At 46.5% G+C, this 24,709-nt stretch overlaps 2 protein-coding genes across 2 annotated transcripts in view; both read right to left on the bottom strand.

The window, feature by feature from the left end:
- Positions 1–24,709, bottom strand: part of VOPP1 (VOPP1 WW domain binding protein) — a 230,913-nt gene that overhangs the window by 54,193 nt on the left and 152,011 nt on the right. The window lies entirely within an intron of this gene.
- LOC142243762 (uncharacterized) lies at positions 1,263–20,980 on the bottom strand. The gene is made up of 4 exons (XM_075315963.1): positions 20,941–20,980; positions 20,759–20,821; positions 2,719–2,869; positions 1,263–2,617 (listed from the first exon to the last, which is right to left on the bottom strand). The coding sequence occupies exons 1-4, from the start codon at positions 20,978–20,980 to the stop codon at positions 1,444–1,446; spliced, it is 1,428 nt and encodes a 475-aa protein (XP_075172078.1). The 3' UTR covers positions 1,263–1,443.

Here is a 24,709-nt window from a genome sequence, read left to right as displayed (position 1 = left end):
TCAATTTTCATAAGTTTTTTTCCGTTGTTATTTTGGCATTGGTTGACACAGAATACCGATTTATTTATGCAGACATTGGGGCCTATGGTAGTGCCTCAGATGCCCGTATTTTCCGTTCATCCAGATTAGCACAACGCCTGCAAGAAAATTCATTATTGATCCCCCCTCCAGTTGCCCTACCTGGTACATCTGGACCGTTGGCACCATATGTGATGGTAGCAGATGCAGGATTTGCATTATCCAAACATGTTATGCGACCATATCCAAGGAGATCCATTGATGACAGGAAACAGTACTTTAATAATCGGCTAACTAAAGCAAGACGTTATGTGGAGTGTGCATTTGGTATTTTAGCTAACAAATGGCGCATTTATCAGACAACGATTCAGTTGCAGCCAACCTTTGTCACATCTGTACTCAAGGCTACCATTGTGCTTCACAATTACTGTCGGATACATGAAGGAGGAACTTATGTGGATGATGAATTTCAGATAAACCATGTTGTTAATCCCACAGGTGAACCTATGTCTCATAATTCCGTGACATCTGGTTTACAAATTAGAAATTTATTTACTGATTACTTTAATTGTTTTGATGATAATAATAATAGTGATGATTGTTAAGATTGTGATGGTTTTTTGTTGATAAAAATATCAAATTATTTTATTATAGGAACTTGGTTAATTTTTCTCAACATCTCTGAGCTTAAATCAAACAAGTATTAAAGGGGAAATGCGTTATTCTTAAACTGACATTTCTGTTAGCAACATGGTTTTCTGAATGTTGTATGTATGTGTATGTACATTTCTGTGTTAATATCATGTTTTAGGAAACTTATTTGTAACTTACAACATTAATAATGTTAATCGTCTATTGAAAAAATGCTATATTATTATTAAATATCCAAAATAAACATGTGTTTTTTCTTCAAAAACATAATCTTTTATTACGAATAAGCATATTAATCCATAAATTAAGGATGTTATTTTTTCACATCCACATTAAAAATGTACATATTGTTCATTTTGTGTTAAATTTTGCAAAACGAAAATTTAAATGCTAATCTTCATAACATACAAAATATACTTTACATACAAGAGTCATTGTAAAGAAAATGTGTGCATTGCTTACAATGTTGAAAAATGTCGGCCAATTAAGTTGCTATCATGTTGGACCTTGACATAGACCAACAAATTGTAAGCTGTGTTTTCAGAATATTATAACTAATCTAACCATCAAATTGGTTGGGTAAAACTGTGTTAATACATTTCCAAACATAAAGGCCATAAAACATATATGTGATCCGTCACTAAGTATAATCACACATTTTTTTGAAATCTTTTCAACTCTGAGTTTGCACATTTTTGGAAATCCCTCTTTTTTAACATTTTGACACATTCATCAGATTTGTTGTTTGATTGTTAAGATTAGCAAAAATGTGCATCACAAGTCAACAAGATCTTCTAGTGAAGTAACCTGAGTGTTGCTGAGTATGTTGTTTTGTGTGGCCTCAGAAATGGTATTTTCAGGAATGGAAACAGTTGTTTGCTGAACAACATTCCTATTACTAGCTACAGTAGTGTGTGGAACAGTCTGTTGCATGCTGGTTTGTCCCAACACATTGCCTGTGGTTGAGTAGACCTGTGGATCTACATGGGTAATTGGGTATTGTGTGTGTGTATGTTGTTGACCTTGAGGATAGTTGACAGAGGTTTGTAAGTGTGGTGTAGGTAACATAGTTGAGATTGGATAATGAGGCATCATGAATGATTGTGGGTATGTTGAACCTGGAAACAAATTAGGTAAACCACCAATATTTGTGGGTTGAGTAAAGTAACTAGTAGTTTGAGTTGGTTGTAAATTCATATAGTTCAAGGGTTGCTGAGAGGTAGCACTTTGTACTGTGCTTAAGGCACCAGTATTGGTTGCAACATACCCTTGTCTAATTGGTGTTGGGAATAACGTACTTGAAGCCATTGAAGGTTGTCCAGATTGTTGTAATAGTGGATTATTGACTATTACAGTTGCCATTGTTGTTTGTGTTGAAATTGTGTTTTGATTGTCTGTTGTGTTTGGGACTGTATGTTGTTGCATAATGGTACGCCAATTTTCTATGGCCTCATACACTCTCACTGGTTCCTGTTCTGCCTGACTAGCTGACAGTAGGGTCAGCATAGCAGCTCTTACACGTTCCTGTCTATCTGAAGGAATTTTGGTTAAGCTAGTTGATAAAGAGCGACAAAAACGCTCGGCATCTGTTTCTGGAATTAAAGTGTTCATTATGTGAATAATGCGTGTGTCAATTATTTCCGGTAAGGATCTCATTTCCTCAGGTCTGCGGATTCTTCTTGCACGTAGAGGTTGTGGTGCAAAACGTGGAAGTACATTTGTTTGTGTTGCTTGTGTAGCTGGTGTGTTTGTTTGTTGCGTTGATGAGCCTTGGGTGTTGGTTTGTGCACTCTCTGTCCCACCCTCATGTGATTCAGTTGCTGCATCTTGTTGAGTCTCAGGAATTTCAATGTCTTCTCTGGCAGGTTCTTGTTCTGATGCTGAGGTGGCTGTAGCAGAGGGACCTGCTGTTGGTTCATCATCAGATTCGTCAAGATTATCCTCCGTTCTATAAGAAATGTAAAAACATATTACAATCTTAACATTTATGTTTGTCCAATTTGCTTCAGGGGTTTTTTTTTTTTTTTTTTAAAAAAAAAAAAAACTTACTGTGTAACTTCTAAGATGGGTGCTAGGAAGCTTATTTGTTCATAGTAGACATATCTGCGTTTGCGGCCTTGGCTGGATGAGGATGGCATAGGGTTGTACTCCCTTCGGTACTGATCACGGGCTGAACGCCAACGCCTTTTTACCAAGTCAACTGGGGACAATTAACAAATATGTCACTTGCAACATTCTCCATAAATCTGCACACATTAATTTAAATAATGTTTGTGAAATGTAATATACAATTTAACACAATTATGTTGGTCAAATACTTAGGATGAAATATAATTTATTTAGATATTCTTCATTCAAAAACATGTTTAGACATTCACACAAAACCAAATAATATTTCTGAATAATTATATTTTAAGTCATTGTCATCTATATTTAAATTATAATTCGGTGTTTTTGCAATGACATTTGGCTAAAAATTACTCGAAATATTATTTGATACATGTAGGTAATGATATTGACATGTCATTTTAATCAATTATTTTTTTAAAAAAAAAAAAAAAAAAAAATTTTCAAGTGTGATACTAAATTTTGACTAATCCAACAGGGAATTTAAAAACACATGACAGTTTAATCAGTTAATTAAGTAAATTCATGAGGAATTCCAAGTCAGATTACAAATTTAAGTATACTTCGATTTTTTACACTGATGAAAGTTTGGTGATACTATGAAAAAAGTGTACAGGAACTCAATATATTGAGTAGTACATACACCAAATCTTCTCATAGGATTTTACACTAAAAGACAACATAACTATGCCAAAACAATCACAGTTTGAAAGTATGAATAAATCCAAATATAGATATTAAATAAAAAAATATAAAAAAATACAACAACTTACCATATTTAGCACGCTTTGCAGGAGAACATCTAGACCATGCATTATTGGGGTACACTTCCTCAGCTACTTGATTCCAATGGCGATCAACTGTCAGTCGGTCATGGTAACCATCTACACGTGTATCCCATAATGGTGGGTGAGTCTCGACAGCTGTTATAAGTTTCTCCGTGTCCACCCGTGGTGCCATTATTATATTTCGAAGACGAAAGTTTGCTCAAAATAGATCTTGCAATACACAGAACTCCTACTTCTTGCTTGCTCACTCCTTCTGCAAATGCACAGTTAGTTTTGTGCAAGAAAATATGTTAGCAACGCCACCTGAAAGTATTTCAGAGTGTAACAAACTTTCTAATTAAAACACGGACACGGACCACACGGATAGCATACGGAGGCCATCCGTATCACGTACGTGTAAACACGGACCCATAGGATTTAATGGATCCGTGAGGACGTGATGCCGGTGGAAAACGGACATGTCAGCGCTTTTTCGACACGCACAAACGTACGCACGGAACGGACACACGCTCCGTGCGCAAACACTGACGTGAGGCTTTTTAGATTAAAAATAGTATGTCAACATCAGCACGTGTCTCCGGTACGTGCAAAAAATGCCAAAAACGTACCGGAGGCACGGATGTGTGGCACAGGCCTTAGTCAGTATAGGAGAATTCGGTATACATGAAGCTGCATTGCAGGCAGTGAACTCAGAAGCAGATTATACTGGTACATAGAGATACATTTGTACATGGCAATGTTTTTCTGTCCCTGTATTCTAGAGGTGAGAGGTAAGTCAGACTTTTTTGTTTCTGTAAAACTGCTAAAAATTAATGAATTATTGAAATCAGGTCTCCACAGGAATTAAATCCACATCCTCTATCATTGCAGGCAACACCTAAGGCCTGCGACACACATCCATGCCGCCGGCACGTGTTTGTCATTTTTTGCACGTACCGGCGGCACGGAGACACGTTAGGCAATGCTACCCTATTGTAGCAGGCACACACACGTAAAACCACACGGAACGTGTGTCCGTGTGCGTTTGTACGTGTCTGCGTTTTTCTAAACGCTGACAAGAAAGCCATGGAACCCATAGGGTGGAGGGGCGACATGACTAGAGGGAAGGGAAGGAGTGATGGGGTTAATGGAAACAGGAATGGTTTGTTTATAAGGCAGAGTAAAGGGATTGGTGGGTAGGAGGAGTTCCCTGGAGGAAGAGGTGGGACAGTTGAGGGGTGTAAGTAAAGGACTTTGACTTACCCCCTCTCTCTTGACTTCCGGATATGGAACGATCTGACTGGAGAGGTTCCTATAAGGTGTCAGGATGTCACCTTCTATTTCTCCATGGAGGAGTGGGAGTATTTAGAAGGACACAAAGATCTGTACAAGGACGTCATGATGGAGGTTTCCCAGCCCCTCACATCACCAGACTTCCGGATATGGAACGATCCGGACGTGCGACAGGATGGCTGCTACCCGGGAGCAGCGGATTCATCATGGCAGTGCACGGGCCCCTGGCAGCGCGGTCCCACGTCTTGGCTGCTGGGGGTTAACCCGTTGGCACTTTCCCCTCGCTCCCCTATCAGCTGCGGGCGGCGTCCCCCCTCCCTCATATCTCAGGTACTTGCCGTGTACGGGGGGAGCGAGGAGGAGATGCGAGAGCCCCTTCGGGGACCCTCCGCGGTAGGACGTGGGCAGGGCAGTACTCAGCTGCTGCTCCGGCCGCGGGAGGAATCTCCGTCCGGGCCGCGGCAGCCGGGAGGGGGGCGTGGCTTGGCTGCGGCCTACTTCCGGTCCGAGCCGCGGCCTGGATTGCTGGATGCGGCGGCTCCCGGACGGGGAGAGCGCCCGGCGGTGACAGAGGCCAGCTTTACCCCTCGCGGAAGGCGGGGGGGGGCGCGGAGCTGCAGCCAGTGGTGGGTCCGGCACCAGGGCAGGCGGGCCTGGGGCGACGGGTGCCCAGGAAGCGTCGGTGAGTGGGGGTGACGGCAGGGGCCCTGCAGTTCCTGCTTGGTCACCCAGATCAGGTTGCAGCTCCCGGCCGCGGCGGTCTCCCCCAGGAGGGGGAGGGCCCAGCGGACAGAGGCTTTCATGGGGCCCAGGAGGGCTGGATGCGGCGGCTCCTGGCCAGGAGAGCGCCCGGCGAGGACGGAGGCCAGCGTTACCCCCCCCCGCGGGTGGAGGGGGGGGGCGGGGGGCTGCAGCCAGCAAGGGGTCCGGCACCAGGGCAGGCGAGCATGGTGCGACGGATGCCCGGGAGGCGTCGGTACGTGGGGGTGACGGCGGGGGCCCTGCGGTCCCCGCCTGGTCACCCAGAGCAGGCATGCAGCTCCCGGCAGCGGCGGTCTCCCCCAAGGGGGGGAGGGCCCGGCGGACGGATGCCTTCTGGGCCCAGGAGGGCAGGAGGCTGGCGGCTCTGGATGGGAGTCTGCTGGCAGCGGGTCGGGCCACAGGTACCCCCTGTCCTTGCAGGTAACAAGGGGGGGTCAGGCCAGAAGATAAGGCCCGCGGTGGCAGCCCGTAGGACGGGACGGTTTCCGGGGTTGTCGCCGCGGGACAGAAGATGGAGCTTGGAGGATGGTGCCCACGCGGCGTACCAGGAGGACGGCCGTGGTGGTGGCAGCGCTTCGGCGGCGTCTGCATTACATGAGCCAGAGGCGGTCGGCTCCAGCGAGGAGGAGGAGGAAGCAGCGACGGATGAATCAGACGTCCGGATGGCGTGATTTTTATTCCAGGATATGCCGGGTCGCGGTCGGGTGAGACGGCCGTGGATTTGGCAGGGCTGGGGGGGGGCGGCTGCGGACACGGCAGCGCCGAGTGGGTTGGTGTTTTGACCAGGTATGGGGTTTACTGAAGTGGTGTATACGGTTGTGGAGAGTGCGCATGCACCGCCGGCGGCATGGACGGGATCGGTGGTTAGTAGGCGCAGGTGCGGCAGGCAGAGTGAGGGCGCATGAGGCGGCAGGGGAGCATTTTCGGGCAGAGGCGGCAAGGGCTGTGACAGAGTGAGTGGTGAGGAACGAAGAGGGGGATGAGGTGGTGCGTCTGGCTGACAGTGGCCAAGTGTGAGAGGTATGGGTGCTTCAAAGGCCCGCTGGGGGGGCTCGCTTGCTGGAGGATGTGAGGGATAAGGTTTGAATGGGGAACGTGTAGCAATAGTTTCGCTGCTCCCCCGGGAACAGTTTCACCTGGATTAGGTTAAGCCAAGTGATTCCAGGAAGGATAAGTAGAGGGAGGGGAGCGCCGGTGGAGGCTCACCCTCGTACATTTGCAACGTGGCTGCGGGCATTTGCGGTTTTTGGCAAGGGTATCGGGGGAAGGAATTGGGTAATTGGTTCGGCATGGTTCGGTTATATGGATCCATTTGGGGTGGCTTGTTAGGTCATATGGCGGTTTAGTCTGGCTTCAGTACGCCGAGTAATTTCAGCAAGGGAAGGTGTTGCGTGCCAGTATGCGGTAGGATCATACGGGCACATCCTTATGGCTGCAGTGGATGGCGGCTCCTAGTCAGCCCCCCCCCCCTTTTTGGGGGGTAGTTGGCTGTTCGGGGCTTGGAACCCCGGCGACACGGACGATGAGGGTTTTTTGGGGGGAATAGAAGGATGGGTGGTGCAGATTTGGCGCGGACGGTTGTCTTAAGCATAAGTGTTGGGTTGTGGTAAGGAACATAGTAATTCTGCGTCATTCTATTTATATTGGTGGATCTTTGCCTCCTTATTGGAAGTTTGCGCTGGGCTAGGGGACACCTGGTGGTTGTCAGTGGAAAGAGGGGTCAGGAAGTGGTGTTGGGCAGGATGGGTGGGCCATTCGGGGCCCTCCTTGTCACGATTGGGTTTCTCTGTTGGGGGGTAGTGCCGGAAATGAGCCGTATATAGATGTATATATTTCGGCTTGTTCAAAACGTATCTTATCTGGAGGAGTCATCGGTGTATGCCTGCTTGGCTCCAGAATTGTCGGCGGTTTATTATGTGTCGTTTGACAGAGGGTGGGATTTGGTAAAGGCGGTGAGCCGGGGAGCATTGATGGCAAAGGCGAATTTGGAGGCAGCATTTAGGTTGTTACTGGTCCACCCTGCTAGCTAGCAGTTCTGGTGCTGCGGTGGGGAGGGGAGTTATTATTATGTTGATCGGTGGGTGCTAATGGGTTGTTGTCCCATTTTATGTTCCTTTGGAGGCGGTTATTTCTTGGTGGAGTGGTTTGTGCGTGGTGTGTCCCAGCTTACACCTCTTATTCATTATAGGTTGATTCTCTTTACATCGGGTTGGCGGGTTGATGATTCGTTGAGGTTGATTGTTTTATTACAGATGGTGGTGGATACTCTTTTGGGCCTGTTGGCGCAGGCGAAGACTGAGGGTCCAACGCCAGTGATACGGTTTGTGGGGATAAAGTTTGATGTTATGGTCAGAGGGGTAGGATTCGTGGGTAATGGTGTGGTCCTATGGGCTGCGATAGAGGCAGTTAGGTCAGCTAAGACGGTGCGGTTTCAGGCGGTGCAGTCTTTGCAGGGGCAGTCGAACCACGGGTGCAGAGTTACGCCGCTGGGGTGCGTGTCTGCTGGACGGCTGGCGATGGCTGCGCCAAGGGTGCAGCCATCGGATCCTTTGTGTGTGGTCACGAGGGAGATCAATGATGATCTGATGGTGTAGGAGGTTTTTTCTTACGGCGATTTAGTGGCCGCGGATTGTGGCTGGGTAAGGTGCTACCTGATGGAACGTAGCTGCGGTACTCGGAGGCAGCGGGTCCAGTTGTTTTCTGGTTGGGCATTGTGGGGTAGCGCTTCCAATCGGTGGTAGTGGTCGGGTGGTGGAGGTTGGCAGTTTTTTCCAAGAGGAAGGTGTGCTGTCATTCTGGCTATCAGTTGGTGGAGAATTCGATTAATAGTTGGTTTGCTAATCCTGGGGCCAAGGGTGGCGTACTTGCGACAGTTGGTTTCTCAATTGGATGTGTTTTAAAAAAAAAAAAAAAAAAATGTTATGCGTGGCGCAACCAGTACTGGGGTTCGCCAAGGGAATAGCAGCTGCTGTGTTTCCTTCCAGTTCTGCAGGTCTCGGGAGTTGAGGCCGGGTAGCAGACGAGGTGGGCACGGTGTGTCCGGAGGGCTTGTGGAGTCTGGTGTGGCTGTGTTGGGGAGCGGCTCGGTGCCCAGTGACTGAGGTTATTTGGGGCTGATATTCAGAAGTATGGGTGGCGCGGATAACGTTTGGGACAATGTGTGAGGAAGGCCCAGTGGAGTATTTGATGGTGGCGTTGGCAGTGGTGAGTAACGGTTTTCAGGCTGCTAGGCCGGCGTCCGCAGTGGAGCAGAGGGTGGCGGCTGTGGCTGTCTTGTTAAGGATTAGATGTGGAGAGATGTTTTCGCAGGATCTTAGGGCGCGGCAGGCCTTGAAGGGTTTGGTCGTAAGGGTGTGAGGGAGCGGGATACAAGGGTCCGTCTCCGTTGTTTTGTGGCAGCGTTTGGTGAGTGGTTTGTGGCGGCTATGTTCATCTGAGCACGAGCGGGTTTTTGTTTCCCTTGTCCAAAACGGTTTGTGTTAGCCTTTTGGGGGGCTTTGAGATTGTGGGGTTGGTCAGCCCATCTACGGTCAAGAGCGGAGGTTGGATGTTGGAGGATGTGTCCGAGGTGGTGCAGTGGGTTGAGCGCCGGCTTTGTCGCTCACCGAATTAGATTAGGCGGGTGGTGAAGGTTGGTGTTGTTATACGCGGTCCCGGGTGCGGAATTATGTTGTGAGGGCGCCCAGGCTCATTATTGTGTCGCGTTTGTTAAGGTACCATTTTGTGGCAGTGCTGCAGACTTGATTGCAGGTGGCGGGGGTGGGCGCCCGGAATACTATGGGTCGTATTCCTTCTGGATTGGGCTGCCACGGAGGCCCCTCGGTGGGCTCAGAAAAGGGGTTGTGAGAAGTATTGGGAGGTGGGAGTCCTCTTGTTTCGGTGTTACGTTTGGCCTCAGTTGTTATCGGGTTAAGGCAATGGGGGCATTTGAGTCTTTTGGGAGTGGAATGGGTTGGCGTAACAGGTTGGTGTTATCTGTGGGTTTATAACCCCTGGGTTTTTGTGGTGAGGGTGTGCCTCATTTGGATATTTGGGCATTCGTTGGTTCTCGGGGCCTCGACGGTCTGAGGCTCGCCTGAATGTTGCCAGTTGGGTCTGGACGGGTCGATGGTACTGGTCCAGTAAATTGGAGGCAGCGATTTGGTATCTCGAGAAGTTATTTATCAGGAAAAAACTGTGGAGGAAGAAAGCGCAAAATAGGGTCTTATCTGGTGGACAAGAGATTAAAATGTAAAGAGACAGGTACTCACCTGTTTCAGTTGTGACAGGCACAACTCCTCTGCGAGCATTTAGGCAGAAAGTGCATATGGTGGTCAGCTGCAGCCCCGATGGGAAGGTAGATCACAAGATGTATGAGAAAAACGGGTTTGATGCTGCGCTAAAAACCACAACTCCAGGGGATTTGATGAAATCCTTTTCTTTATTTGCACGGGTCAACGCGTTTCGAAGGCACAGCCGCCTTCTTCATCAGGACAATACAAAGCAAAAAAGGTTATGCTGTTCTTTTTTGCTTTGTATTGTCCTGATGAAGAAGGCGGCTGTGCCTTCGAAACGCGTTGACCCGTGCAAATAAAGAAAAGGATTTCATCAAATCCCCTGGAGTTGTGGTTTTTAGCGCAGCATCAAACCCGTTTTTCTCATACATCTTGTGAGAAGTTATTTATGAATGTTTTAAAAAAAAAAAAAAAAAAAAAATTGTTGGTTGTTGCATTGTGTAAGACATACCTGAGCTTAATCGTGGGGTAGTTTTGATAGTGTGACCAGGTTGGAATGGCGTGTGGCTCGTGCGATAGGCAGTATCAATTGAGCCTTATTGGGGGGGCGGCGCCAAAAGTTGGTGGCGCTGAACGGGTGGTTTTGGGGATGCGATGGGGGTGCATCTTCACGTGCTTGGTGCTGTTTTGTGGACGCTGGGATTGCGTGGAGGTGTGGTACAAGCTTTTGGTGTGTGGCGGGTCCAGGCCACGTAAGGAGTCACGTGCCCTGTCCTGTGGCGGGGGGTAGGTCTGGTCCAGAGGCGGTTGAAGGCAATGGTAACTGGACAGAGAGACACCATCTTGGTATGGTGGCTCCAGGTTCCGGGATGTTGCAGGCACGGGGTTCTGCAAAGTTGGGGGGTTAATCCGTAGGTGATTAATACCTCATCTCTGGGTCAGTGTGTTGCGGCCAGGGATACTGGGGTGAGAAGTGGTTCCTGGACTGGGCCTACTCAGGGTTGTATATTTACTGTATTGGTTACTGTGTTACCTATTGTTATTTGTTGGGGTCGCCCGTTGGACGGCGCCCCCTTGTGTTAGTATGTAAATAATAGGTAATAAAGGCTGCTGTGGCCAATTTTAAACCAAGTCACATGCAGTTCGTGTATTATTTACAGATGGTATTGGTGGGTAACACACATACAGCACGACTGGAGAATCCTTCCTCAATGGTCAAGAAAGCCATGGAACCCATAGGGTGGAGGGGCGACATGACTAGAGGGAAGGGAAGGAGTGATGGGGTTAATGGAAACAGGAATGGTTTGTTTATAAGGCAGAGTAAAGGGATTGGTGGGTAGGAGGAGTTCCCTGGAGGAAGAGGTGGGACAGTTGAGGGGTGTAAGTAAAGGACTTTGACTTACCCCCTCTCTCTTGACTTCCGGATATGGAACGATCCCCGCCCACCCTCCCTTGTGTATAATGCCGAGGGGAATTTGGTCTGGGTTGTTTCTTTGTCACAGCAGCGGGGGGTAGGTCTGGTCCAGAGGCGGTTGAAGGCAATGGTAACTGGACAGAGAGACACCATCTTGGTATGGTGGCTCCAGGTTCCGGGATGTTGCAGGCACGGGGTTCTGCAAAGTTGGGGGGTTAATCCGTAGGTGATTAATACCTCATCTCTGGGTCGGTGTGTTGCGGCCAGGGATACTGGGGTGAGAAGTGGTTCCTGGACTGGGCCTACTCAGGGTTGTATATTTACTGTATTGGTTACTGTGTTACTTATTGTTATTTGTTGGGGTCGCCCGTTGGACGGCGCCCCCTTGTGTTAGTATGTAAATAATAGGTAATAAAGGCTGCTGTGGCCAATTTTAAACCAAGTCACATGCAGTTCGTGTATTATTTACAGATAGTATTGGTGGGTAACACACATACAGCACGACTGGAGAATCCTTCCTCAATGGTCATGTCAGTGTTTTCTCCGGCAGCACGGGTGTCACACGGCCCGCACCCGTACCACATGAGTGTAGTGTGGATGCAGTCCCGTGTGACACGCGCCGGAGAAAACACACATGTCAGTGAAAAAACAACAAAACATTTACTCACCTTCTCCAGCCCTCCTGTCTCTGCCGCTGCTGCCTCTTGCTGCCGACCGTCGCTCATTATTGTCATTTAATATTCACTTCACTGCCTGGCAGCAGCAGCAGCGGGGAGACAGCAGGGCTGGAGACCGAGGATCAGCACCACAGACAGCAGCGCGGACCACGTGAGTATGTAAATTATCGGTTCTACGTGTGCTATCGCGGATAGCACACGTAGAACACACGTGGCCCGCACGTACCAGAGACATGTACTTACCTGCACGCAACACGCAGGGGAAATACGTGTCTCTCGGCACGTGCGTGATTTTCACGTGAGTGTGTCAGAGGCCTAAAGCTAAGCCACAGTCTTCACTGACATCATTTGGAGGATTTCGTATACTTGAAGCTGTATTGCTGTAATCAAACCCACAGGCAGATTATACAGATACATAGAGATACATCTATATATACCAGTATATGTCTATGTTCCTGTATTCCAGAGGGAAACATGAAGTGTATGTCTAGGTCCCTGTATTTTAGAAGGAAACATGAAGTGTATGTCTATGTCCCTGTATTCTAGAGGGAAACATGAAGTATATGTCTATGTCCCTGTATTCTAGAGGGAAACATGAAGTATATGTCTATGTCCCTGTATTCTAGAAGTGAAATGAATCTCCTTTACAATACCATTTCAATACGCTTTTGTAAAAAATAATAACATCACAAATAACAAATAACAGATGCATTTGGTGTCCCTGTAATCGTAATGACCCACACAACACAGAAATTGGATTATTTTTGGTGATCAGTAAATGGTGTAAAAAAATGATGTGATTGCTTATTTTTTCTCTATTAAACCGATAAAATATGTGGTAAAAATATAACGCTGATTCCATGTTCACATATAGTGTTAATGCTGCTGTTTTTGCAATGCTTATTCTCTGTATGTTTTCTGCAGGTGTCTGTGTACTGCCCCTAGCCGTGGTCGAACCGCTTGGATCCGGGTCTCTCTACTCGTGGCTCGAGGGTCTCCGGACCCGGGTGCTCGGGGTCAGTCTTAATCGTAGAAGGGCGGTTGTTTACAGGGGATTAGATAGTTCATGATGCTACCCGTGGTGTGCGGTAATAGGGAGTACTGCCGCTGCCGATGGGAGTACCGGGGCTGATGGAGTGGGGGCAGCTAGATGGTATTTTCCCTCCACTGGTAGGGAAGACCCCGGGACTCTGGATGGTGGGATGGATTGCAGGGGGTGCACAGGCTTGCTGGAAGCAGGAGCTGATCAGGTACTCACTCAGAAGGAAATCAGACGCTGACAACGTTGTAAACCAAGTCTCTGGGTGCCACTGCCCTCTTGGGGGAGCTCGTCCGGGTCCCGTTACACAGTAGCACTGCCTGATGGTCCGGATCCTGCCTTCGTGCACAGAAATTTAGTGTTCATTGTGGCCCGTAAGCTTGGAGCTGTCCGGGACCCGGTCCCTGCTATGGGTAGCAGAGGAGCTTGCTCTCAGGGGCTCATGCTTGGGACTTCAGTGGGCTGCTTTGCTTGGAAAGCCTTATCCCCCTTGTTGCGCTAGTGCCCCCGATCTCTGAGCTTCGTGGGAACAGTCCATAAAGGCCCTGTCCTCCGTAGGTTAATTGCCGGGTTGCTTGAAGCCTCTCCATGACCTAGGGTCCAGTACCCCGACGTGCATTCGGCCGCAGCCCGGCTATTTTACTGCAGTTGCCGACCGTCCTCCTAGACTCAGCCAGGCACCCAGTCCCAATATCCCGCGACCGGGTCTCCGACTCCTCCGGGTCCAGACCACTGTCTGCAACCTAATCCACTTCTCGCCTGGGAGCTCCAACTCCCAGCTTCCTCGAGCTCCTCACTACTCGAGGGCTACCACTCAACTAACTTGTCACCTCCCATCTCCTTGCCTGACTCCTAGGTGGGCGGCCCTATTCCAGCTTAGTAGCCCACTGGTGTGCCTGACAGGGTGTGGTGCGAGGTGTGACTAGGATTTGTGTATGCTGATGGAGGCAGTACTGCAAGGTGGGACCAAGAACCATGGGGGGGTTGAGTCCTGCACTGGGAGATAAAGAGCGTGCAGTACCCTGTGACGACCTGACTAGTCCAGGGGCGTCACATTTGCACCCCACAAAGAAGTAACAATCTTCTGTAATTATTGAATGTTTACTGCTTTTGTTAATGCGTTTTTGCTTATTACATCCATTTTTTATCCGGATTCAAAGCCGCATTTTTAACGCTTTAATGATATTACAGAAAAGCTTTGATTCTGTGCTTAAAAAAAGCAACAGTGTTTTTTTTCAAGCTCTAAATAGAAGCTTATAGAGAAAAAAAAGCCACCAAAACTGCACAGTACAACAGAGAGGCACCGAGGGCAGAGTTCTTATAAAATCATATCCTCTTTGCTTGGACAGTTGGGCCATGTTTACATGTAGCATAAATGCTGCATTTTTTCTGCTGCTTTTGAATAAAAATGCTGCTGTATTTAATTGTCCAAGAAATACGCACGTGATTTCATGAAAATTGTGCCCACTGAGCTTTTTTACCTGGACGTTTCTATATGGAGCTTAAAAAAGCGCAAGTAAAAAATGCAGTTATTGTTTGAAGTGCAGAATCACAGCTTTTCTGTACTATAAAAAACATAAAAAATGATGCTTCCCCAAAAAAAACATCAAGGAGGAAAAGGCATAAAAGTGCAGCAAAAGTATAATAATCAGGAAAGAGTGTTATTGTGTAGCGTGGTGCGGACACCTGAAGAAAACAAAAAACTCAATATTTGTGGAACGTGAACACGGCTTTAGGCCTGTTTCAGATGTCAGTGTTTCTGGTACGTATGTGCTAGTTTTTATACGTACCAGAAACACAGACAAACGCAGACCAATATAAACAATGGATCTGTGCACACATCATTGATTTTTCACTGACCGTGTCTCCTTGCGGCGTACAAGCGTGTCCGTGATTGCTGCGTGGAGACAATTCTGTTTTTTACTGGCATCACTGATATCCCACGGACCATACTATGGTGTGGTCCGTAAAACACATATCAGAGAAAAATGTACATTGAAAATAAAAAACATTATCAACTCACCTTTCCAGTGACGCTCTGTGCAGCCTCTGCTCTCTGCAGCTTCCTGGCCGACTCATACGTATTCATGTATGCAGCCAGAGCCGACCCGGAAGAATCTGCAGAGCCAGAGACTTCAGCACCACGGACAGCAGGAATGGGGGCAGGTGAGTTTATCTCCATGTGCAATCAAGGAGTACGGATCACGTGTCACGGATTGCACATGGAGAACACATGTTTGCCATGAATCACAGAACACGGAGGGACATAGGCGTTTTTAACACGTCAGTGAAAAATCTCTGTGTTTTTCACTGCTGACGTGTGAAACATGCCTTACATACACCGAAAAACTTGTTGTCATAGACTGAAGCCTACCTAAGGCCCCTTTCACACGTCAGTGATTCTGGTACGTTTGTGCTTTTTTTTAAACGTACCAGAATCACTGAATGAATGGGTCTGCTCACACGTCAGTGATTTTTCACTGCACGTGTCTCCGTGCGGCGTACCCGCGTGTGCGTGATTGCTGCACGGAGACATGTCCATTTTTTTCTGGCATCACTGATGTCCCACGGACCACACCAACACGTGACAGAAAAAAGCGTGCTTTTAAAATATAAAACATTTTAACTCACCCGGCGTCCAGCGATGTCCTCTGCAGCCCGTTCTCCCTGCTGCTTCTAAGCCGGCTGATTACTGTCGCGCATATTCATTATGCGTGACACAGCCGACCCGGAAGCAGCTGCTGCAGGGGTCAGTGCCGGCCGGATGCTGCACCGCGAAAGGATTCAGCACCACGGAGAGCGGGAGCGGGCACAGGTGAGTTGATTTCTAAGTGCAATCATGGGCCATGGAGAACGGAGCCCGGATTGCACTTAGACAACCCACGTGTGCCGAGATTCACGGCACACACAGGGACATGTGTGTGTTTTACACCCCAGTGAAAAACGTCTGTGTTTTTCACTGACGTGACAAACGGGCCTAAAAATGAGAAAGTTCTGGTTGCTACAATTATGAATGAATGATTAAAAAATAAATCCACTCTCCCCAACTAGAGATGAGCTTGACGCACAAATGATGTCGCCCAACCTCTAGATAATAAAACGCCACACTCAGAGACGCCGAAAAGTAAAGCTGGTTTCACACAACGTTTTTTAACTATGTTCAGAGGTCCTGACGGGGCTTCCATCCAAACCCCCTCAAATCTGGTTTCAGACGCATGCGTCGACGGGGCCATTAACTATAATGGTGCAGAGTCACCGTATGCTGTCTTGCACCATTTTTGGGCGTATACGCTTTCTACAGGCAAACACCCAGACGTAGTCTACTAAAAAAGAGTCCACACACCTATATTATTAAATTAATAAGCAGATGTACAAATACCCTATGACCAATATGACAGTATTTTTCGGACTATAAGACGCACTTTTTCCCCCCCAAATGTTGGGGGAAAGTGTGGGGTGCGTCTTATAGTCTGAATGTAGGGCTGCGGGGAGTGAGGGTGTTGTGGTGGAGTGCGTCATCGGCGGCACGAGCAGGCTGCAGCAGCGCCTGCCGTGACCACGTGGGCCCGCTCATTTCATATGCACGCCCATCAAGCCGCCCATCATCTCTCAGTGCTGAACCCGGCGCTGACAGGTGGGTGGGGGGTGCGCGCATACTAAACAGCCGGCCCGCATGATCACCCCTGGCAACTACAGCCTGGAGTGATCATGTGTGGCTGCATTCACTGCCCCCCGTGCATCATCATCATCATCAGTGCGGGGCGCAGTGAATAAGTACGGCATACTCACCGGCCACGATCCCTGCAGCATCGCTCGTCCTCCTGTCTGTGTCGGTCGCGGCTGTGTGTGGAGATTAGCGGTGGGCACAGACAGGAGGACGAGTGATGCTGCAGGGATTGTGGCCGGCTTCACAAAGGTCAGCAGCGCTGCTGCTGGTACAGATGGGAGGTGGAGCGAGGAAAGGTGAGTATGAACGTTTTTTTTTTTTGTGTGCGACAGGATACGGCCATATACCAGGATGGGGGTATATAGCAGGATGCAGCCATATACCAGGATGGGGTATATAGCAGGATACAGCCATATACCAGGATGGGGTATATAGCAGGTTGCGGCCATATGCCAGGATGGAGGTATAAAGCAGGATGCGGCCATATGCCAGGATGGGGGTATAAAGCAGGATGCGGCCATATGCCAGGATGGGGGTATATAGCAGGATTCGGCCATATGCCAATTTGGACACACCTTCTCATTCAAAGAGTTTTCTTTATTTTCATGACTCTGAAAATTGTAGATTCACATTGAAGGCATCAAGACTATGAATTAACACATGTGGAATGAAATACTTATCAAAAAAGTGTAAAACAACTGAAAATATGTCTTATATTCTAGATTCTACAAAGTAGCCACCTTTTGCTTTGATTACTGCTTTGCCCACTCTTGGCATTCTCTTGATGAGCTTCAAGAGGTAGTCACCGGAAATGGTCTTCCAACAGTCTTGAAGGAGTTCCCAGAAATACTTAGCACTTGTTGGCCCTTTTACCTTCACTTTGCGGTCCAGCTGACCCCAAACCATCTCGATTGGGTTCAGGTTTGGTGACTATGGAGGACAGGTCATCTGGCGTAACACCCCATTACTCTCCTTCCTAGTCAAATAGCCCTTACACAGCCTGGAGGTGTGTTTGGGGTCATTGTCCTGTTGAAAAATAAATGATGGTCAAACTAAACGCAAACCGGATGGAATAGCATGCCACTGCAAGATGCTGTGGTAGCCATGCTGGTTCAGTATGCCTGCAATTTTGAATAAATCCCCAACAGTATCACCAGCAAAGCACCCCCACACCATCACACCTCCTCCTCCATGTTTCACGGTAGGAACCAGGCATGTAGAGTCCATCCGTTCACCTTTTCTGCGTCGCACAAAGACACGGTGGTTGGATCCAAAGATCTCAAATTTGGACTCATCAGACCAAAGCACAGATTTCCACTGGTCTAATATCCATTCTTTGTGTTCTTTAGCCCAAACAAGTCTCTTCTGCTTGTTGCCTGTCCTTAGCAGTGGTTTCCAAGCACCTAATTTACCATGAAGGCCTGATGCACAAAGTCTCCTCTTAACAGTTGTTCTAGAAATGTGTCTACTGTTAGAACTCTGTGTGGCATTGATCTGGTCTCTAATCTGAACTGCTGTTAACCTGCGATTTCTGAGGCTGGTGACTCGGATTAACTTATCCTCCGCAGCAGAGGTGACTCCTGGTCTTCCTTTCCTGGGATGGTCCTCATGTGAGCCAGTTTCTTTGCAGCGTTTGATGGTTTTTGCCACTGCACTTGAGGACACTTTCAAAGTTTTGCCAATTTTTCTGACTGACTGACCTTCATTTCTTAAAGTAATGATGGCCACTCGTTTTTCTTTACTCAGCTGCTTTTTTCTTGCCATAATAAAAATTCTAACAGTTTATTCAGTAGGACTATCAGCTGTGTATGCATCAGATTTCTGCACAACACAACTGATGGTCCCAACCCCATTTATAAGGCAAAATATCCCACTTATTAAGCCTGACAGGGCACACCTGTGAAGTGAAAACCATTTCCGGTGACTACCTCTTGAAGCTCATCAAGAAAATGCCAAGAGTGTGCAAAGCAGTAATCAAAGCAAAAGGTGGCTACTTTGAAGAACCTAGAATATAAGACATATTTTCAGTTGTTTCACACTTTTTTGTTAAGTATTTCATTTCACATGTGTTAATTCATAGTTTTGATGCCTTCAATTTGAATTTACAATTTTCAGAGTCATGAAAATAAAGAAAAGTCTTTGAATGAGAAGATGTGTCCAAACTTTTGGTCTGTACTGTATATATATATATAGAATATATAGAAAAATGTAATGCAGCTAGTAAGGCTACATTTACACGACCGTTCCGTTTTTGCGGGCCGCAAAAAACGGTCCGTTTTTTTCACGGATGCATCCGTGTGGCATACGTTTGACATCCGTTCCGTTCCGTATACGGTCCGTGTGTCATCCGTGTGTCATCCGTGTGCCTTCCATTTTTTTGCGGACCGCAAAAAATGGAACCAGCAAGAAAGATAAATAGATGGGTAGATATAGAGATGGATAGATAGATATAGAGACAGAGAGATAGAGGGATGAATGCTGAATGCATGAATGAATGAATGAATGAATAAATAGAGGGATAGATAGATAGATAATAGATGAGAAAGACCTATATAATGACCCACCTCCCTGCATATTCTAAGCTGACACCCTTTAGTGACTTTCATGTGGCACTAAAGGGTGCTTACCCTTGTATTTAGCCAAAAAATAAATAAATAATAAAAAAAAAAAATGACATGGGATCCCCCCTATCTTTTGTAGCCAGCTAGGGTAAAGCAGATGGCTGCAGCCTGCAAACCACAGCTGGCAGCTTCACCTTGGCTGGTGATTACCACCAGCCGATTACCACCAAAACAGAGGGCACCCCACGCTGTTAATTTAAATAAAATAAATAATTTAAAACAAGAAACACGGGGTCCCCCCCAAATTGGATCACCAGCCAAGGTAAAGCAGACAGTTGTGGTCTGGTATTCTCAGACTAGGGAGGTGCACTGTTATTGGACACTCCCCAGCCTAAAACTAGCAGGCTACAGCTGCCCCAGAAGTGGCGCATCCATTAGATGGGCCAATCCTGGTGCTTCGCCCCAGCTCATCCCGTTGCCCTGGTGCGGTGGCAAACGGGGTAATATGGGGTTAATACCAGATGTGTAATGTCACCTGGCATCAAGCCCTGGGGTTAGTGATGTCACGCGTCTATCAGATACCCGTCATCACCAACCCAGTCAGTAATAAAAATAAAATGGACGACAAACACATTTTTATTTGAAAAAATACTCCCCAACACATTCCCTCTTTCACCAATTTATTAGAAAGAAAAACAAATCCAGGTCTGCTGTAATCCGAGGGGTTCCCATGACGATCCATACCATAGTCAATGTCCCAGTCAATGAAGAACAGAATGTTCCTCATTGGCAGGGAGAGTAGTGCAGTGACCTGAGCTAACATCAATAGGTCAGCCCAAGTCACTGCAGGGCATGACGAGTGCAGCTGTCAGGAGGTTAGGTAGGTACATTACCTGCTGTGATCGCTGCACTCCTGACAGCAGCACTGTCACTGAGTTCAATGACCGCCGCCTTCACAAGCCAAGTATCGCGAGCGGCCCGTGACGTCAATACTAGTCACAGTCTCGGGCCGGGAGCAAGAGGTGATGTGACAAGCTGCGGGCATTGAAGACAGTGACGAGCACTGGCGTCAGGAGGGCAGGACTTCATCACCGCAGGTAATGAACTTTACTAACCTCCTGACGGCAGCGCTTGTCATCCCCGTGGTTGCTGACACTGCTGTGTGGGCAGCCGCGGGGCTGGGGCTGAGGCTGGAGCAGGACACAGACTGCACGGGCACCCAACGGAAGTCACACGGAAGTGCTTCCGTGTGGCTTCCGGGGATTTTGCGGACCCATTGACTTGTATTGAGTCACGGTCTGTTACTGTTTGTAAACAGAATAGGACATGTTCCATAATAACGGAACGGACATACGGCATCCGATGTGTTTTTTTGTAGGATTGGATGCATACGGAAGTTCTTCTGTGTGCCATACGATCCAACACAAAAGACATTGAAAAAATGGTCCTGTCCGTGGGTCCGCAAAAAAACAGAAACTGACCAGGACAAACGGAACGATCATGTGAATGAGCCCTTAACATATTTTGAGCAAAAAGTGTAAAATTCATCCAACAACGTCATGGTGTACCTCTATTTGGATAGTCCATAACTCTAATTACGCAGCTCTTCACGTACCCAGACGTCATATGAACTGGGGAAGACATAGGAATCAGACTTAAATCTTAATTAAAACCTTTTTGGGAAAGATGAGAGTATAAGGGAGCTTAGCCTAGGAGGGGGCCACGTTATCCTGTCTCCCCACCCCCTCACAATGCACAACACAAAAAATTTCCATAAAACTAAGAGTCATGCCTGGATCCCTCTCTTCTCCAGCTCATATGAGGTCTGTTGTAGTGATGGGCGAGCACTAAAATGCTCGGGTGCTCGGTACTCAAGTTGAGCAATTTGTAATGCTCGAGTGCTTGTCTTGAGTAACAAGCATAATGGAGTTGAATGGGAAACTCAAGCATTTTTCAGGCTGATCCTTCCGGTCTGAAAATCACTGAAATGGAAGGAAACTCTGCTGAAATGGAAGGGGAACAGCATGAGGAAGATCCCTGGACACATCTGTGACTTCCAGGTCACTGCTGGGAAAAATGTTGTCAGAGTAGTATGCCACTTTTACGGACTGACAATAAAAGGTTACAAAAATGTTAGGAAACCTTCTTTCCTGCATAATGACTTGAATATAAGGCAAATTTAATTAGAGAGAAAACCGCCACCTCCACCCCTTAGGATATGTTCACATATAGCTTGTTTGAACTCTCATTGCTTTCAATGGTGAAAAAACTGCAACAAAATCTGAAAGCATTGACATGCTCCTTCTTTCAAAAATGCAGCATTTTTCCATTTCAGTAAGGAAAAAAAGGGAATTGTGGGCATGAGATTTCTCATTTTTTCCCCCATTTGTAAGGAGTGGGTCTCCTAGATTGGTAAAGTGTATGCACTAAGTACAAGGTCTGCCAAAAATTGTAAGGAGGAACTCTAATACACCCTGGAACACATGCAGAGTGGGGCCTCAGAAAACATTTACATTTAGAAGGAGTGGGACTTCTATGGCCAACTACAAGGAGTCTGGGAGGAAACAACTCAGAGTACAAGTGGCACAACAAGGACCTTCAGAAATTTGACTCTGATTTTGCTGGTGGGCATCAGGGCTTCAGGCAGTCCCAAGACTTCAAATAGATTGAAGTCGGGGTTTCCAGTTTTTTTGTTTTTTTTTTTTATCTCCTTTAGACCTTTGACAAGGAAAATTCATGAAGTCCAGCATTGGTAAGCTCCTGGTGCTAAAACAATCATTGCAGGTAAACAACAGCAAGGAGCTTGATAAGAGACACATCACTGACATCTGTGTTTTAACCTCTACAACATGCTGTCTTCAGATTACATGGCAAAACTTTATTGATAGATTTCCTTTAAGAACATGCAGTATAGTTCAATTTGTGTGGACTAGTTCAGCAGCACAGGACTTGCTGACTAGGCTATTATATAAAGCGGGCAAGAGATGTCTTTGTTAAATGGCCTCTATGGAAATAGAAATAACTAAAGGAAATATCATTATAAATAAATTCTCCTAATGTTCATAGGACATGTGCCTGTGAGCATATGCAATAAAAGCTCCACATCCTCCATTCATGTATCAAAAGATGTACTGTTAGTGGATATTCTGAAATAATATTGGAGATACCAGGGGTGCTGAGGTAAGCAGATGCTGCCCAAACTGCTATCACTATGACTTTTTGATCTAATACCGGAGATACCAGGAGTAATGAGGGAAGAAAAGGCTGATCACACTTCTATCAACCCTGTCTTTCTCATCTAATATAGGAAATACTAGGGGTGCTAAGGTAAGAAAAGGCTGCTCGCACTGCTGTCTACCCTGTCTTTTCGAGCTAATACCAAAGATGCTAGGAATGCTGACGTAAGAATCGGCTGCTCACATTGCTGGCAATGCTGTCTATCTAATCAAATACTGGAGATACCAGTGGTGATGAGGTAAGAAGAGGCTGCTCACACTGCTTTCCACCATGTCTTTATAATCTACTACTGAAAATACCAGGGGTGCTGAGGTAAAAAGAGGCTGTTCACATTGCTGTCCTCCATGTCTTTCTGATCTAACACTACAGATGCCAGGGATTCTGAGGTAAGAAGACTCTGCTCACACTTCTGTTCACACTGTCTTTCTAATCTACTACACTAACTTGTTCTCTAAATACATTATTTATAATGACATTTACTTTAATCATATAATTATATATTTTCTTCTATTCCCAGAGAACCCTTTTAAGGACAAAGTGGAGATAAGTAGAGATCTCAGCTCCCAGAAAACCACCAGAAATTATCTAATGTCTGAAAATCCCAAACTGGAGATACACCTTTAATTTTGAATATTTGAATATTTTATGGGGAAATGACACATTGCAGCAGTCTGCTTGTTAGGTTGGATGTTAATCAAATATGAACATGTGCGATCAGCTTGGGAATTTTAAATACAAAAGTCTTCCAGTAATGTACAAAAAACGTCTGGTAATGGCAATGCAAATAAATGAACGCTGGCAGAAGTTCTAGGGATAAAAGAGAAATAAATTATTAAGAACTTGTCATAGAAACTTGACTTGCACATTAAGAGGTAAAGAGTGCTGCATATTTTATATGTGGGTGTGAAATGTGTGCAAGTCATCTTTTATTTAATGTGTCTTTTCTAGGTTGTGATATGAACACACGCCTGGAGACAACAGCATTTTTACATTAACGTGTAGATCTGATAACACAAGCCTTTGTGTCTGATTATAAGATTTATACAACAGAAAGTATCCAGATGTTATATTGCAAGAAATGTCTAAAAAGTGACTGTATATGTGAATATAATGTGTCAGGAGCCAAGAAATGAACTCGAACCTCCATGAGGACATATGATCTTTAAGATTCCCAGGATATGGTTCACAGAACTGTCACTAATACTGACAGGGGGGTCTGTAGCAAACAAATTGTACTAAAAATTGATCATCGTCAGAACACCAGTCTGGATGTAGCAACCTGAACTCGTCCTGTTGTGCATAATTGTTTCTTTCTTTTTTGGCCCATAGCTTGGCTGATCTGTCCGCAGTTATCCTGCTCTTTCCTGCAAGAGCATTTGGAGCCATGGCTATTAATGCTTTCCTCAGCCATCTCTCAGGAAGCCCATTTATAGGGACTGTCTGGTACTTTTATATTGGTGGCCTACTCTTAGGATAAATCATTAATATTAGATGGTGGGGAGGGGTGAGGGTGCAACACCCGACAACGCTGCCGATTAACTATTTTCTGTGATGGCAGTAGCCAGATGTGTCTGTTGTGGAGCAGAACTACACAGCTCCATGAATTCTACTTTAGCCAAAGTGGGATACTGCAGATCCACCCATATTCAAATGAATAGGCATGGATGTCTGGTATCCTGATTGGTGGGGATGTAAGGGGGTGTAAGGCTCGGACACCCCAGATCTGCAAATCCACTATGTAGAAAATGTAATGTTTGAAGTTCATGTTATGGTGTAATGTGTTTAAACGGCCACTAGATGGCCACAATGTGTAAGCTGCTTCCCTGGTACTTCAGGCTAGAGGGAGTTAGTGGAGGGGAGGGGCCTATTTTGAAAAATAACGGTTATCAAGTTAATTATGAGAGGAGAGTCCCTGAGGGAGAGTAACAGACTGCATCTGTGAGAGACGGGGTGGAGTAAAAACCCCCAATAACTTTAATTTGGCGTGACCTTCTGGGTCAAATCCAGGTGCCGGACACGCAGTGCGGCCCGGGTGGTGGCCATTCTCTGGCGGATACCTAACGAATCCCCTTGATCAGAGGAAGGTCAGTGGGCTCTTGAGAGAAGAGTAGGTCCTGATTGATCGGAAGGACTTATTAATTCTACAGTGAACATTGAGTCTGAAGGGGAGGATGAGGAGATTAGGGACCCCAATTGGAGCCCGTGTACCAGAGAAGCGGTCGGCCAGATAAATATATGAAATATTGGTTGCTAATGGCAACCCCTTTGGAAAACAAGAATGT

Source organism: Anomaloglossus baeobatrachus, chromosome 6 (assembly GCF_048569485.1).
Source record: "Anomaloglossus baeobatrachus isolate aAnoBae1 chromosome 6, aAnoBae1.hap1, whole genome shotgun sequence".
Taxonomy (NCBI): Eukaryota; Metazoa; Chordata; class Amphibia; order Anura; family Aromobatidae; genus Anomaloglossus; species Anomaloglossus baeobatrachus.
This window is presented reverse-complemented; position numbering and strand designations above follow the sequence as displayed.

Coding starts and splice junctions, on each gene's coding strand:
- LOC142243762 (XM_075315963.1), bottom strand. CDS start 20,980: ATGACTCTTAGTTTTATGGAAATTTTTTGTGTTGTGCATT. Junction 20,822..20,940: donor AATTTTTTGTGTTGTGCATT/GTGAGGGGGTGG, acceptor TGTCTTCCCCAG/TTCATATGACGTCTGGGTAC. Junction 2,870..20,758: donor TATGGACTATCCAAATAGAG/GTACACCATGAC, acceptor AATTGTCCCCAG/TTGACTTGGTAAAAAGGCGT.